The sequence below is a fragment of the Sphaerodactylus townsendi genome, linkage group LG02 (assembly GCF_021028975.2).
Source record: "Sphaerodactylus townsendi isolate TG3544 linkage group LG02, MPM_Stown_v2.3, whole genome shotgun sequence".
NCBI lineage: Eukaryota > Metazoa > Chordata > Lepidosauria > Squamata > Sphaerodactylidae > Sphaerodactylus > Sphaerodactylus townsendi.
The window spans coordinates 94125259-94141754 of NC_059426.1; the positions used below are offsets into that span (position 1 = coordinate 94125259).

The following is a 16496-nucleotide window of genomic DNA, read 5'->3' on the forward strand; positions in this document are numbered from 1 at the left end:
CGGATTTGATTCCCAGCTCTGCAGCTTGAGTTGTGGAGGCTTATCTGGGGAATTCAGATTAGCCTGTGCACTCCCACACACGCCAGCTGTGTGACCTTGGGACAGTCACAGATTTTCAGAGCTCTCTCAGCCCCACCCACCTCACAGGGTGTTTGTTGTGAGGGGTGAAGGGCAAGGAGGTTGTAAGCCCTTGGTTTGTAAGCCCTTGGTGCTGTCTTGGTTTTTAGTATAAGGTAACCCTTTCCATTCCACAATGGAACTGTCCAGAGTGTGAATCCCGCTGTCCATGAGGCTGGTTGACACGCACAGTCCTGGCTTGGGGAAGGCAGAACTGGGGCAAGCAGGCTATCCCAGTCAGGCAGCAGAGGCAGGGTGGTGAGGTGCTCAGATTGAGGCCAGCTCCCTGGGTTCATAAAGGGCCACGTGCAAAAGAAGCACAGGCAGAAGTGTTGGTTCGCCCCCACCCTGCAGATTTTCTTAGAAGAAAAAGGCAAACTCCAGCTCGCTTTTAGTAAAAGAGAGCTGTGGTGAATATGGGTGAGGAAGTGGGTAAGTGGTGGTTGGATGTGAGGGAGGGCGGAGTGAGGTATGTGAGGAAGAGCTGGATGTGGATGAGAGTATGTGTGTTGTGTGGTAGTAGTGGGTGAGGCACAGAGAGTGAAAGTTACCTGCATGTGTGTGTAGGGGGGAACCCCACCTGACATCTCACACGGCAAAGTGTATATGTGTTTCACTTCCACTCGTATTACCTAACAGTATTACCTATTTACTGTTTTCACTGCTCATCTCTGCCCATCTGCATGAACATTCTAAGCCCTCATGCCGAGCCCTCAGGCCACAGACAGGCTGCACGAACATTCTAGGGGTGACAGTTAAACACAGCCAGCTTCATGGCCTGGTGCGCCAGGAAAAAGACGTTTTACCTGGCTCAAGTATGGACTTTTGGTGATTTGAAGGTCCGATTACCTGCCCACAACAGGGAGGGACGTCGTGTGAAAATTTGGGGGCGATCCATCCAGCCATTTCGGCGTTAGGGAGTCAGCTTTTTATATATATAAATATATATATTTATTTTTATATTTATATTATTTATATTATTTATATTATTTATATTTTATATTTATATTATACAAAATATATATATTTATTTTTATAAATATAAAAAGGGAAACTGTAGGATCTACATAATTCAGCTCAATATTCTCACTATATAATTGAGCAGTGTGTTCCCAACGACAACCCAGACAAGGTGAGGGTTGCTGGGAAGTGTAATCCTTAACCCTCCAAGAAGGCCCAAATTCCAGCACCTCCTGGAGGGGCAAGGACTAAACTTCCCAACAGACCATGAAAAAAACTGCCCCATAGGGATCACTGCAGTCTTCATGAAGGCACCTTCCAAAGAGGAGAGGTGGCAGATTCCAGCTTTGCAAAGAAGGGAGGGGAGCCAGCAGAATGCCTGTGCATCTCTATAGGCACATACACACCCATTAGCAAAATTGGATCATGGCTTTGCAAGGGAGGAGCCAGCAGGATGCCTGTGAAGGTGAAGAGAGTTCTCTCCATCTCCATAGGCACACCCCTGACCGTTTGCACTTTGCAAAGGGGTGGAGCCAACAGGGTGCCAGTGAAGATGCTGGCTTCCCGCAACCCCTTTACAAATCCAGGATGCAGCTTTGCAAACATGGGGTGGGGTATGAAGATGGGAGAACTGGCTTCACTCCCTCCCCTCTGCAAAGCCAGGATCTAGCTTTATAAACAACAGTTTTCTTGAGCCCATTGTTTTTTCTCACTCAATGGGCTTTATTGCTATAAGGCAATAAAGAGATGGAATAAGCATCCAAAAAAATGACTATCATTTAACAGAGTAACCATTATGCTACCTTTTTTGTTTGCTATGCCTGTCTGAATCTTGAATACAAAACAAAAACAAATATGATATGAAACAATAGGGGCACAAGAATTTATGATGAGTTCTACTGTATATTCCAAAAAGGGGGGAAACACATTAGCCTGACATTTCTAATTTCAAGCAACAATATCATAGGAACAGCATTCATAGGAAAAAAAACATAACAGGCATATGAAAGACTGTCATCACAAATCCAAAAAAAATTATATAAAGTCAGAATTTTCAATAAAGGCCAGAGGAAATTGGTTCCAATGAACTGTGGTAACTAATAACTGGAAATGCAGATATTAGGATAGTCCATAAGCCTCCTTTCCAAATAGGGTTGCCAACTTCCAGGTGGTTGTGGAAGACCTCCTGCTATTATGACTGATCTCCAGGTGACAGTGATCTGTTCACCAGAAGAAAATGGCTACTTTAGAAGCTGGACTCTATGCCGTTATATCCCATGGACTCTATGCCATGGACTCTATGCCATTATACAGACCAACCTCAACCCAAACCCCACCCTCCTCAGGCTCCACCCCCACAATCTCTAGTTATTTCTCAACCCAGAGCTACTTCCAATGTCCAATAATTAAATCAGGCTACAGATGCCATATAGAATGTATACCTGCAAGGCTTAAGGATTTCAGCCAATTGATCAACAAGAATTGCTATTGAACAAATAAGGAAGCAAATTTTTACGGCACATCCTCAAGCTATTTTTTTTTTCAGATCTCTTTACGATTACTTTTCCCAGCACCAGGAGGTACATTGTTCCCATAGTTATTTACCCATTCCTTCACATGGCAACTACTGGGAAACTGTAGAAACAATTAATATACATAGTTTAAAAATCTACAAACTATTTACTAAGTGGTGCTAGTTCTCACAGCTCCAGCATTACACTAAAGACATCAAAAGACAGGAGTTTCTTATGCTGTCCAAGGCAAAGCCACAGATAGACGTATTTCAAAAAGTCCCTAGGCCTTCTGGAATAATCATTGCTGTTTACAAAAATTTCTCCCCGCTTTTTTTTGGAGAGCCCTTATTTTCAATTGATGAAAACTCCTGTCAAGAAATACTGAACTAGATTAGGCACTTGAGACGGACCCCGTCATCTTCCAAATTTCCTGAGGCAGGCTAAGCACTTTCTGATTAGGCTTGTCAGCTTTCCCGCCTTTTCTCAGGGAATGAGTTGCTTGGTGTAGTAGCATGTGGTGAAATAAAGCACTACTGCTCAGCCCTGTAACTGCCTAGAAAGTTAAAGGAGCTCATTATCTAACGTATGGCAAATCCCCTTCTCAGGGCACCAAATAATACAGAGGCAAGTTCAATCCTACAGAATTAACAGATGAGATGGCAATAGGAGGAACTTAGATGGAAGGAAAATAGTTAGGAGATAAATATATACAAGAGCTTTGGCTGAGTTTCAGCCACAGTCATTGGCACAGGCTTATTATGTTTCAGTTTCAGTAGCTTAGGTGTTCAAAGATGGTTTTCCTTAAGAAAGAACAGATTCAGATGTTTCAGGTTTAATAATTATTACAGAGTTCTAATGGCTGGTATTTTTCCTAAGTACTCTCACTCACAGCCTTGTCTCAGAAACCCAAAGCCTAAACAGGGTAAAAAGAAAAAAAGAAAAAACCCACTACCAGATTAACTAGTCTCAGGAATTCGCCTTCCTACAAGGTCTATTCCTATTCCGTTTATATGGCTCCCTGCTGAAAGACTCTGTTCTTCCACCTCAGTTTTGGTCCCTCAATAAACTACCAGTTCTCTTGTCTGGGTATAATTGTGCTCTTTAAAGCTCAGGATGTCACCCTATAACCAGTCAGGTACCTCACAACTGACTGAAATACAATCTTAGGCTGATTCCGCACGGGCCAAAAACAGCAGTGTGAAAACGGAGTAAAAACAGCATAAACCCTTTTACACCGTTTTAAACCCTTTTACACCATTTTCACACTGCTGTTTTTGGCCCATGAGGAATCAGCCTTAGAGTAGATATGTTTAACATAGATAGGCAGTTAGATGTTCACCCAAAGGAATCAGAATCCAAAAGCATATTCAAACATTTCCTGTCAGAAAATCTCCTCCCTCTCTGAGTCATCCAGTTGCTTCACCAATCAGAGTGCAGGTTAGTCCATTCAATCAGTTTGTTTCCCCTGTTCCTAGGGAGCTTATTCCCCAGTCTGAAATGTAAACAACCTGGTCCTAAACAGACCTGCATTTTTAGTCTCACTTAGGCCCCTTCTGCACAAGCAGAAGGGGCACTTTCAATGGACTTTCAATGCACTTTGCAGCTGGATTTTACTGTGCAGAATAGCAAAATGGATTGAGAGTGCATTATTGTGGATTGAGAGTGCATTATTCTGCATGTGTGGAAGGGGCCTTATACTGTGCAGTCCATCACAACTCTAGATTAAAAAGAAAGAAAGAAATTTGGAGTTCAAGAAGACTTCATAGGTTTACTTACTTAGGATATATATATTATATGTTTTCTTCAATATTGTGTCTGTGTAAAGTGCCATCAAATGTTTCAGCAAAGCCGGCAAACTTTGGAAACACATGTGTGACCAGTGCATTTCAGAGAAACACATGTGTATAAAGCTATTTCTGATTCCTTCTAAACTTTAGCTGGAGGAGCTTGTGCAGAAGAAGAGTTGGATTTATACCCCCCCCCCTTTTTCTCCTGCAAGGAGACTCGAAGGGGCTGACAATCTCCTTTCCCTTCCCCCCTTTCCCTACAACAAACACCCTGTGAGGCAGGTGAGGCTGAGAGAGCTCAGAAGAACTGACTAACCCAATAACTGGCGTGTGTTGGAGTGCACAGGCTAATCTGAAATCCCCAGATAAGCCTCCACAGTTCAAGTCGCAGAACGGAGAATCAAACCCGGTTCCTCCAGATTATAGTGCACTTGCTCTTAACCACTATGCAACTGCTGTTCTTGCAGCACTGAGCAGGAAGATCTTCACATGCAAATAAGTGCACTTCTCCTCCACGTTAAAAACTAATTGGGCATTTTTGCTGGCAAATACTGATGAAGCTTATGAAACAGTATACAGCTAGCTTTCTGTTTGTTTGTCTATAACTGCCTTTGCCTAAACATATTGGATATAAACTTGATGTTTGCTTGCTGCTTTTATATAACTTGTTTGTGATTATTACCGTAACTTTGCTTATATAAGCACCATACAGACTGTTTGTTCTGCTGCCTATACTTTGGAAAGCATGTTTTGCTGGTGGCAACAATTTTGATTATATTGTTTGTCTACAATTGCCTATTGCCTATACTTATAAAGAGGAGCCGCATGGCATAGTGGTTAAGTGCTTGCACTGCCACTAACATGGTCAGGAGTTTGAGCCCCCTGTGGGACAGATATCCTGGCAGCTAGCTCATAGTCAACTCAGCCACACATCCATTCCTTGGTTGGTAAATTAGTACCTAGCACACAGCTAGGGGGTGAAGAATAGCTGGGGAAAGCAATGGCAAACTACCCCACAAAAACGGCTTGCCTACGAAATCACTGCTTGCAGTGGTACCCCAGGGTCGAACACGACTGAAGGAGAAACTTTTACTTTTATACTTATAAAATATAAGGCTGATGTTTGCTTGTTGCCTTTATACAAGTTGTTGTGACTATTACCGTAAATTACCATTGAGACTATTTGTTCTGCTGCCTATACTTTAGAAAGCATATTTTGCTGGTGAAAATATTGGTTATATAAAATAAACTAGGATTAAAAGCCCATTTCAAGGGGGGGAAATGGGCTGTAGTGTGGGGGTAGGTGAGGCAGTCTATGACTAACCCACCCTTTTCTGCCCCCATTTTGGTGGTTCTTCCACTTCCCTGAGAGGTCACTGTTCACTTCAGATGGACAGGAGCTTCCTTTGGGTGTCCCAGGTGGGTTGGTGGGGGCAGGGTGGGAATCTGTAGGCCACAGTCCTGGACAGGACAGCCTGGGTTGGGTTTGGGGGGCGGGTGGATAGGGGACGAGAGGCAGGTGTTGGGGTGTAGGGAATGAGAAGGAAGGGGTACCTTTTAGTGGGCCCAGTGGGAAAGCTGCTCTGCTTCAGTTTTGGGTGTGGGGAACAATGGCCAGGGAAAAGGAACACCGTCTGGTGGGGCTAATGGGAGAGAATGGGTTGGTGGTGCTGTGAGGGAAAGAGCCAACTTTTGCCAAGTGCAGTGGGAGAGTGCAGGCCACCGCCACTCTGACGCTGGGGCTGGCTTCAGTGTTGGGTGCAGGGAAGAGTGGGTCAGGGAGGGCCACTGGTTGCCAGGTGCAGCTGGAGAGTGTGAGCTGCCATTGCTCTGGCACTGGCTTGAGTTGCTGGGCGCAACGGGAGAGCTCATCTCTCTGGTGCTAGGGCTATCTTTGGTATCAAGGTTGGGTAAAGGTGGACAGGGGAAAGGACCGGTTGTGCCTAGCACAGTGAGAGAGAATGGGCTGTCACCACTCTGGCTCTGGGGTTGGTTTCGGTGTCGGATACAGGGAAGGGCATGTGGGGTAAAGGGCCCACTTTTACTGGGCACAGTGGGAGAGAGCAGGCCACTGTAGCTGTGGTGGTGGGGCGGCTTCGGGGTTGGGAATGGGGAAAGGGCTGGTTGTTGGTGGGGTTAAGTGGGAGAGAGAAGCTCAGCGCTGCTTTCTCCCAGGAGTAGCAGTGGCATAGTGGTTAAGAGCAGGTGCATTCTAATCTGGAGGATCCGAGTTTGATTCCCCGCTCTGCCGCTTGAGCTTTGGAGGCTTATCTGGCGGAACTCAGATTAGCCTGTGCACTCCCACACACCCCAGCTGGGTGACCTTGGGCTAGTCACAGCTTTTCGGAGCTCTCTCAGCCCCACCCACTTCACAGGGTGTTTGTTGTAAGGGGGGAAGGGCAAGGAGATTGTCAGCCCCTTTGAGTCTCCTACAGGAGAGAAAGGGGGGGGGATATAAATCCAAACTCTGCTTCTTCTTCTTTGGTGCTACAACACCAAACTATCCACCAGTGGGTGCCCAGAAGACTGTCCTGCGCATCCATTAGTTCACTGCTGTAACTGTAAGTATGTTACTCAATGTTCATGCTGTTGCTTATATAAATGCTGATGTACATTGACTTCTGAAACCTATTAGATATCAAACCTCAATACAGATTTTATTATTACTAAGCTAAAAAGAACTGCATAGAAACAAGCCTCAACAGAACAAAACAACAGAACATTTGGTTCTGGTGGGTTTTCTGGGCTGTGTGGCCATGGTCTGGTGGATTTTGTTCCTAACGTTTCACCTGCATCTGTGGCTGGCATCTTCACACTGGCTGACACAGTGTAAAGTAATAGACTTCCCTCTGTGATACACCTCTGAAGATGCCAGCCACAGATGCAGGCAAAATGTTAGGAACAAGATCCACCAGACCATGGCCACACAGCCCGGAAAACCCACCAGAACCAATTGAATCCGTCTGTGAAAGCCTTCGACTACAACAGAACATTTCTTTATTCACCCATACATGCCTATGTACCTATAGTATTAAAATATGCAACTATACTTTATAAGGTGCCAAAAAATCTCTCACTAAGGGGAATGAATTAAAGAAATGGGGGGGGGAGGGGGAAAGGAAAAAAGAGGAAGGGAAGGGGAGAAGGGAGGCTGCCCTCATAGGCCCTGTGGAAATGCCATAGGTCCCACAGGGCACAGGTCTCCTTTGACAGAGCATTCCACCAGGCCAGAGCCAGAATACATTCCTTTATTCTGTGGAACCAACATGGCAGCAACTGTTTGTATCATCAGCGAAGCCTGAATAGCAAATCACAAATTAAGAAACTACATTTTTATTACAGATAGTCAAGGAAGTATCAAACAAGGAATTCAGCAGCTGAGGAAGTAATTCTAAAGCAATAAACGGATCTTTTGTTCTAACACAATAGTATTTACAATGTACGGAGTATATAGTATACATTAAAATCAGCATTCCTCCCCCTGCTCAATATGCCAAGCTGACTGAGCAGATGCCTGTAGTGAAAAGCATCTCCAACAGTACTCCTCACAGAGTACAGCAATGTCAAATAACCCCTGGCAAAATGTGAAGTGGTAGGTAAAGAAGAAATGCACTCAGGAGAAAGCAAGTTATTCCTTTGCAAGCTGCTAGGAAATTGAAAATGAAAAGATATTAAATACAATTAGTTGTTCCAAGATTATTTTTCTAAGAACCACCTCAAATGCCACTAGCTGGATCTTTCATGAGAAAACATAGATGTCACAAATTCTATAAATTGTTTTCTGGCTGTTGACCAAATCATAGCTGAGCAGAAAGTTAAAGAGACTTAAGTTAAAAGGCGAGACAGAATTTGGATAAGAGAAAGTCCTGATAAGGGAGCATCCCAGATCTACATTCACAAAGCAAATTATAAATAAATCCTGTTACAGATACCTTAGCATATTTGTGCATCAGAGAACAGTAGAAAATTTGGGAACAGGGGAAGACTATTCATAAGCTCAACACACTTGTGCTTTTTTGTTTACTATAAGCTTCATTATTTTTTGGCAAATTCTTAATCCCCTGCTCCTCCATAAACTAATCTTAAACTCATTTAAGCAAGGAGCATAGATCACTCATTAACTTGTCCATGAAGTTTATTACTCCATAAGACTTCTGGATTGCAGAAAGAGCCTATTTTATTAAGTGACCATAGACATGAGCTCTCAAGAATGTCCAGATGTTAAACTTATTGCTATTACTGTTAATTTGCTCTTCTTTTCTTGTAATCTTTTGTTGATAAAATAAAAATGATTTTTGAAAGAATGTCCAGATGAATTTAGTGACAAATGAAGCAGATTTTCCACAATTTATTTAAAATATTTACCCCACCTTTTCACAATGCTCAACACAGCTTACAAAATATAAACACAGTTCAAAACCTATGTAAAACATAATTCAACTTTCAACTTCATTAATTAAAACTGCAACTCCTGCAACAGATATCACTACCAGCTGCCAACCAGAGACATGTAGTATATTCTTCTGTTCAAGGTGTGACAGAATAATTCTGCTCTGCACTTTTTATGCAAGAGAGAAAGGTATGGAAGCTTTCCATACTTTATCTGACAGGATGTTTCAAAGTTTGGTTTCAGCTATTGAAAACAAATGCACATGAGAGCACCTCCCAATAGAGGTGATTACCAAAATTGAGGCACCTGATTACCTTTGTTGATAAACAGGATCATATGGGGAAAACTACACATGTGGACCCCAGGCCTTTAAAGATAACAACCAGCCCTCTGCAGTTGTGTCCAGAAACAAATAGGTAACCACTGAATAGTTGTTAACTGTCCACCATCAATGAAGTTTTCTTGTTATACTTTAATATTCCCTCCAGTAAGGAGGTATTAACAGTTCTTTCCAAGCAAGAATTAACGGATATAGGTCAAGCTTAATTAGCTGTGATGGACATGGATCCAACTTACAAATAGTAAGATTGATACTCTCCATGATTTGTTCCAATCAGTGAGAAAGATCCGTTTGAAACTATCCATCAAAAAGGATAAGTTGCCATCACAAAGGGCTTATTTAAAACAACAACATCTAGATCAAAGTGGATCAGAGAGATTTTATCAGCGCAGAATCCAGCAAATTCATCACAGCGCCCTCCTAGTCCTTCCTACATCCAGGGCTGAGGTCTCCATTCCATTATATTCTTTGCTATTTGAAATCATTATACTGGACAAGGCTCCACTGATGTAATGACAGCAGAGAGAAAAGCTTTTTGGCTACTATTATCAGCACCTTGTAAGCCCAATGATGTGCTCTAAAATGTGTTCTGTGAAATAATCCTACGTTTTCCACCTAGCTTTGCTAGGAGATTAAACCAGGGACATAAAAGTGGTTGCTGAATGCTTAACTGTATCGCATGTACTAATTCTCCATTTCAAATCATGCCCACTCTGCCATCTTGGAATTGTAAATGCATGTTTGCAAGCCAAACATGTATCTGGCATGCCCTAAAAATAAAGTGACCAGATTGTCACCTTTTAAAACCGGGACGGGGGGTGGGTGCGCGCGCGCAGGAGCGCACTTCCTTTTGGGGTGCTCCCTGGATTCCGAAACGGGAGTGCCCCAGAAGGCAGTGCGGCAGCGCGGGAGGCTGCCGCACTGCCTTCTGGGGCGCTCCCTAGATTCCCGCCCTGTGACAGGGCGGGAAATCGGGGAGCGCCCCAAAAGGCAGTGCACTCCTGCGGCCACGTGTGCAGCAGTGCAGGAGGCTGCCACACTGCCTTCTGGGGCGCTACCCTGTTTCTGGGGCGCTACCCTGTCACAGGGCGGGAAACCAGGGAGCGCCCCAAAAGGCAGTGCGCTCCTGCGGCCACGTGCGTGGGAGGCTGCCGCACTGCCTTCTGGGGCGCTACCCTGTTTCCCGCCCTGTGACAGGGTGGGAACCGGGAGTGCCCCAGAAGGCAAAATCGGGACAGGTACAAAACCCTGCGGGATGCAGGACAGATTGGTGTAAGGCGGGACTGTCCGGCCAAAAGCGGGACGTCTGGTCACCTTACCTAAAAAGGACACACAGAGCCAGGGTTTCTTTCTGCTGGTGAAAGTGGGATGTAAGGAAAACTGGAAGCTCAGTCATACACACACAGCACTCTCTTGCAATGCTGAATAGTTAAGCACTTTTTAAGCTGAGTTCCTCCTATATATGTCTGCCTGCAAGTTTTGTTGCACACCAATAACCCAGTACACATTAAGCTTGTCCCTAACTCTTCTCTCCAGTTAGAAATTTTAAATAATAAAATTAAGCTTTAAGATTTGCAGTTTGCCTATACATGGTTTCCTAATCCACCCATCACTGACAACATTTCAATTATTTAGTTTTAGAGAAATGGAAATGTTTTAGTCAATAAGAAAGGTGGGGCTCATTCTTACAAAAAAAGGCTTCATGTGTTTTACAGAAGTCAAGCTATTTCCATGTGTCTATTGCAGAGAAAGATGAACAGTAAATGCTAAACCACAGATTTGCTTGATGAAAAACAATGCACACCAAAGCAAGAACTTTGTAGCAGTCTCTTGCACCAGCTGAAGGACCACAGTTTTTGCATAACTCATCAAAAATATGTGTAATTGAAAATTCACAAAGTTTTGGTTGTGGTGGGTGGATCTACCAGACCACGGCCACACAGCCTGGAAAACACACCACAACCAGTTCAATCCGGCCGTGAAAGCCTTCGACAATACATATCACAAAGTTTTCTTTGCAATTAGCTGTGACTCTTACTAATACAACGTTTTTACTAACAATACACCCACTTACTTTTGTAAACCATCAGATTAAACAGAAATCAAAGAATGGGCAAGTCAGCTCTATAACACTGCACTTTAAACTGACTTTTCAGCAATTCACTGGTATGTAGCTTGAAACAATCTAGTTTCTTTGTTCACTTAAAAATGAACAAAGGACCACTATTTGGTAATGAGCTTCTTTCAAGGATACTTTACCAAGTAACTTCTTTTCTTCCAACTTTTGCATTAGTAGTCTTAGTTTTCTGGTAACATCTGTAATTTTCTTCTTTAATACTAAGAACACAGATATATTATACTTCCATTAGTTTGTTATATAAATCCTGGTTGCTTATCTTGTAAACCTTTTACTGAAAAAAAATCCTTTCTACTCCAACTTGCTGAACATCTTTAAAAACAACATATTACATTAAACTATAATCTGTCCTTTTTGTTACAGTTAACGTCGCCACATCTTGGCAAACTACTTCAAAGCAAACGTAAAAAGTGCTTCACATGTTTAAAGACATGTTTATGCTATGGAATATTTGCTGTGCTTTTCTACCCTTTTAATTCATTTTTTCACTTTCGGAAATTTACACAAAAACATGCACTTTAAAAGTCTTCAGTTGTATTATCTGTAATTAAACCAAGCAGCAATATCAAAACTGTTTTATTAATGTTACATTATCGCCCTGAGCCCTGTTGGGGAGAGCAGAATATAAATAGAAAAATAAATAATTTTTTTAAAAAATATGTGTTTGCTGTGATGGAAAGTCATAGAAGAGAATTTACAAACAAGATCGGAGAGCAACTGGATTTTCATGAGCAAGTCTGTCCATTTTTTTACTGCCAAATTTGTTTCTATGTTGTAGTTTAAATACACAGCAATATGCCTACTCTAAATTTTGGAACGTAATAAACTGGAAACTGGTCAAGAGATTATACTAGAGACTCATGGAGTTCTTCTAGTTGTTTAATTTCAAAAGGAATATAAACATACCAAACTACTGTAAAACATGACCCAGAAGATGAAAATGAGGGCAGATGCTCTGTTAAAGCTCCATGGAATCCAACCTTACATCAATGATGTAAGTGATTGTTACAGCCCAATAGCTTAAATAGGAATTGACAACTGTTACTAATATCTACGATGTGAGAAATAAACAAACAACTTTCCACAGACTACAATGTGATGGCTTGCCTTCAGAGAATCATTTCAACTGCAGAAGGCAAAGTTATTAGCCAAAGTAATTTCCATAAGTATATTTCTTACTGAATCAGGATGCGCATGAGCAATCTGGAGGCAGATCCACAACCACTATCTATTTCCAGATGCAAGGCAATATGTATAACTCCAATTTCATGAGGCATTTTTTTCAAAAGATTGATTAACCCATACAAAAAATGAACATAGTCACTTAATGTGAGCCACAGAAAATTAAGTGGGAGTTAAACACAATCAAAACTTATTATTTGAACAGGACAAGCACAGAGGAAATCATTTAAATCCCAATAACGTCAATGGAATTTGGATTGTTGTGGGATTGCTTTACACAATAATTCAGTATGGCACAAGCAGCAAATAAAAGAGAACAAGGTGGACCATACTAGAGAATGGTGGAGGGGATTGTAAGGTAAGGCATAAACCAAGTACAAATAAATGGCTTTAGCATACAGAAGCCATGACAAACATTAGCAAGAATGGAGAAGAAAGGGGGAGATCATCAGCTTGATATACAAAAAAAAAAAGATCCAGCCCTATATAAAGTATTCAAAACATATGTAGAGTGCTTGAGCAAGGAATTTCTCTCAGTTCATCCTCCCAATATAAAGCAACACACTTTTAAACATCTGCTCCCCCTATCAGATCTGATATTCCATCCTTAGTGTCAGCCACTTATCATCATAGAAACAAGGAGAAGGAAAACACTTCCTTTATGGTCAAACTGGTGAGTTGTTCATTCAAAAATACAATGACCAGAATCCAAAAAACTGAAACTAGTTCCAAGCATCTTAGATGCTTTCTGTCCCAACTAGATGCCAAAAAAAAAAACATGACAAACTGCATTGGAAACTGAAGGAACTTTGAAAAGCCATATATGATATTACACGATATTACAAGAAAGTAAAAAACAGGCTGGTTCAGGACCCTGCTGAATGCACTCTAAATGAAGCAGTTCTGGCATTGCTTCCATAAACAACCAAGACATCTTCTGTTTTCCACAAGGAAAAGGCTCCTATCTTCATGGAACTGGGCCAGTGGAAGGTACACTTCTATGGTTCTTGATTGTATGCAAAAATTCTTATTTTGAAGTCAAGTTGTCTACTGCTACCATTTGCAAAACAAAAAACAGCACATCAACAGTTTTCAATCCATTTTTCAAGGGCCAATAGCTAAACAATCATCTCAGAGGTTCTTATGGTACTGACAGGAGGAGGATGCTCATTTCCATTTTCTTGGACCCAACTTCCCCGATTTTTATTTATTTAAAAAAAGGAAGGAAGTGATTGTAGAAAGGAAATGGTCTCGGAAAATCATTTTGTGCATAGTAAATTCCAAAGGGGGGCATATAAGCATTGGACAACAAGACATAGAGGAATACTTTCCCTCCTATCACTTAAGTGGCAGGCCACTTAAAACCTCAGAAGACAACAGGCCTCATTTGTGATATTTTACAATTTGCCAATCAGAGAAAAAAAAGGCAACAGGATGGGGGGGGGGGGGACAAGGAATTCCTCTCTGCTACAGTCTTGCAAAAGTCAGGTTCCCTTTGACAAAGAAAAATCCTTCAGACACTTAAATCACATTTGTGCATTGCAGTCGGGCACAGCTATTGTGTAGGAAGCTGCAAGTTACCGTATGTTAAAATTATTTGGAAAGAATGACAGGATGAAGAGCGAAGCCCTGAGAAGATGGCACCTCTGCGCTGTAGCTGAGGACCCTGTCTCTTTCACGGCATCAGAGAAAACGAGCCAGAGGGAGTCTGGCACCAGCTACATGTTTTCAGCAACAATCCAAGCTGGTACCATCAGCATGCTGCGTGCAAAGCCCGGTTAGGGAAAGATGCCGCCACGTTCCTTTTCGAGATGGGCACAGGTCTGCTACCCCAGGGACTGCGGAGGCTTGCTGTCACGGCACCCTCGTCTAGCTATTCCTAGCAATTCCCCCCCCCCCCCCCCCGAATCTTGTGCACAGAGCCGATCCCCCATCGGGGACGAAGGCTTACCTTGCTGCGCTTGGACACGCTGGCAAAGCACGAACAGTACCCCAAGGAGCATGGCAGCTTTGGAGCGGGGCCCTCGACCGGCCGCTGCCTCCGCGCTGCTTCGATCAGGGCATAGCAGGCGCCGGCGACGCGGGCAAGCGCCTGCCGCAAACCAGCCCCGCAGGCGCAAGGCAGCCTCACACCTCTGGGCGGCAACCGCCGTCCCCGACGCCTCCGCGCAGAGAGCCATTTGCGGGACGGCACGGCTCACACATGCCTTTCGAGGGTCGGCGCCTGCCCGGGGGTGCCCCGGCGCTCTCGGCTGCCCATGGCTCCCCAGCCACCGCCGCCGCCTCCCCCTCCAGAGGGCGCGCTCTCGCCAATGTCTCTGTAGCTTTGCAGCGGCAGGTGCGGAGGCTGTGGCGAAGAGCGGCAACAGCAGCTGCAAAAGGGAGCTCCCTGACAGACCCACCCGCCGCCGGCCCTGCCGGCAGCCTCCTTGCTCGGGAGATGGACTCCGAGGGGCTCCTGCCCTCCCCGGCCCGCGTGCCTGACGAGTCGTTCCCTCGCTCGGAGATTGCGATGGGGAGTGCAGCGGTGAAAGAGCGCTTCGTCGACAAAGGGATCACGTAGCAACCCTCCGCCCCTTTCCCGCTTTCGAGATGTCGAGAGAGCCCGGCTCCTGAGGTAAGAGGGACCTCTTCTGGGCTCAATAAGCCCTCGCTGAGGGAAGGAGGGGAGAGGCCCCCGGAGCTGCTGCACCCCAATTGGAAGGGCACGGCCAATTTGCCACAGCGCCTTTCCACGGATCTTCGTAGCCCACCTCATAGCCCAGACTAACCTGAGCTGGTCGGAGCTGGAAATCTAAGCGCCTTGGTAACTTGGATAAAAGACCACCAAGGAAGACTGGGGCTGCCATCTCTATTGATCTTTTGCCTTGAAACCTTCTGGAGTTTCATGGGGTTGCCATTAATTCCTTGTGACCCATCAGCACAATGTACTTTTATGTTGATCCTAAAGGTGTCCCACATCCTGTGGGGTGACTAAAAGTCATGACAAGAATGCCCGTTGGAACAAAGGGATGTGCCAGAAAGCCCATTGGATATTATGGGAGTCAGGAATGCCAATTGACTTTAAAATGCATTACGGGACAAAAAAGCTGCAATGAAATGTGGAAGAGATTCTGAGAAATCACCTCTGGGCCTGAAATGACAACCCCAAGGTGGATTGATGGCCCCTGAAACTAGATGAACACCTCTGGGACTGGAAATGATAGCCCCCAGAGCGGAAGGCAGAACCCTGGGAATGGCATACATGCTTCGAGATTGGAATCAAAGCCACCCAAGTGGAATGATGGTCCCTGGAAGTAACATAAAGGTCCTCGAAACCTTGAGACGATAGCACCTCTGTGCTGTAGTTAGGGACCCTGTCTCTTTCACAGTATCAGAGAAAACATTGTTAATTTCAGCATTCATGTCAATGGCAGATAGGAATGAGTGTTCTTTGGAGTTGCATAAATGTTCTGGGGCTGGAATGATAGCCACCTAAGTGGAATTAAGGTCCCTGGAAAGAGATAAACTAATCTCTTATCTCTTTGCAGCTCCCAGAGTGGAAGAACAGTCCCTGGGAGTGGTATAAGTGTTCTGGAACTGGAATGACTGCCCCCAGAGTAGAATTCTCAAGTCATGCTGAGGAAATGAAATTCCTAGACATAAATGACTGTGCACAGGAACAGTTTGCCACAGAGCCAGTAAGAGGGTAGTTTTAGAGGGTTGCCATGTTAGTCTGTAGAAGAACAGTTAGATTTGATTTCAGTAGCATCTTAGAGACCAACAAAAATCTCAGGGTGTAACCTTTTGAGAGTCAAAGCTTCCTTCATCAGACAGCATAAGAGGGTGTGGGTGGTAGTCTTGGATTTGGTACTGAATCGGGCTTAAGACTTGGTGATAGATGTCGAAGTTGCTGCATCAGTTGGGAACATTGACCACAATGCTGTTAAGTTCAGCATTCATGTCAATAGAAGGTTACTCCTAAATTCCAAAACTGTAACATTTCAAAGGAGTAACTTTACAAAAATGAGGGGAATTGTTAAAAATAATCTGAAAGGGAAACACAAGAGAGCCAAATCCCAGAAGATTA

At 43.8% G+C, this 16496-nt stretch overlaps 1 protein-coding gene across 4 annotated transcripts in view; it reads right to left on the bottom strand.

Annotated features, from left to right (window-relative positions):
• The window catches only part of KIAA1549L (KIAA1549 like), a 175126-nt gene extending 160182 nt beyond the window's left edge, over positions 1–14944 (bottom strand). For 2 of the 4 annotated variants that reach the window (XM_048485598.1, XM_048485597.1), the window contains exon 1: positions 14379–14942. In XM_048485598.1, coding sequence (XP_048341555.1) covers positions 14379–14607 — 229 coding nt within the window. In that variant the 5' untranslated portion in view covers positions 14608–14942. Of the gene's footprint in view, positions 1–14378 lie in introns of all 4 variants that reach the window. The other 2 variants (XR_007243580.1, XM_048485599.1) reach the window with 2 other exon arrangements.
• Between the last annotated feature and the right edge of the window lie 1552 nt (positions 14945–16496).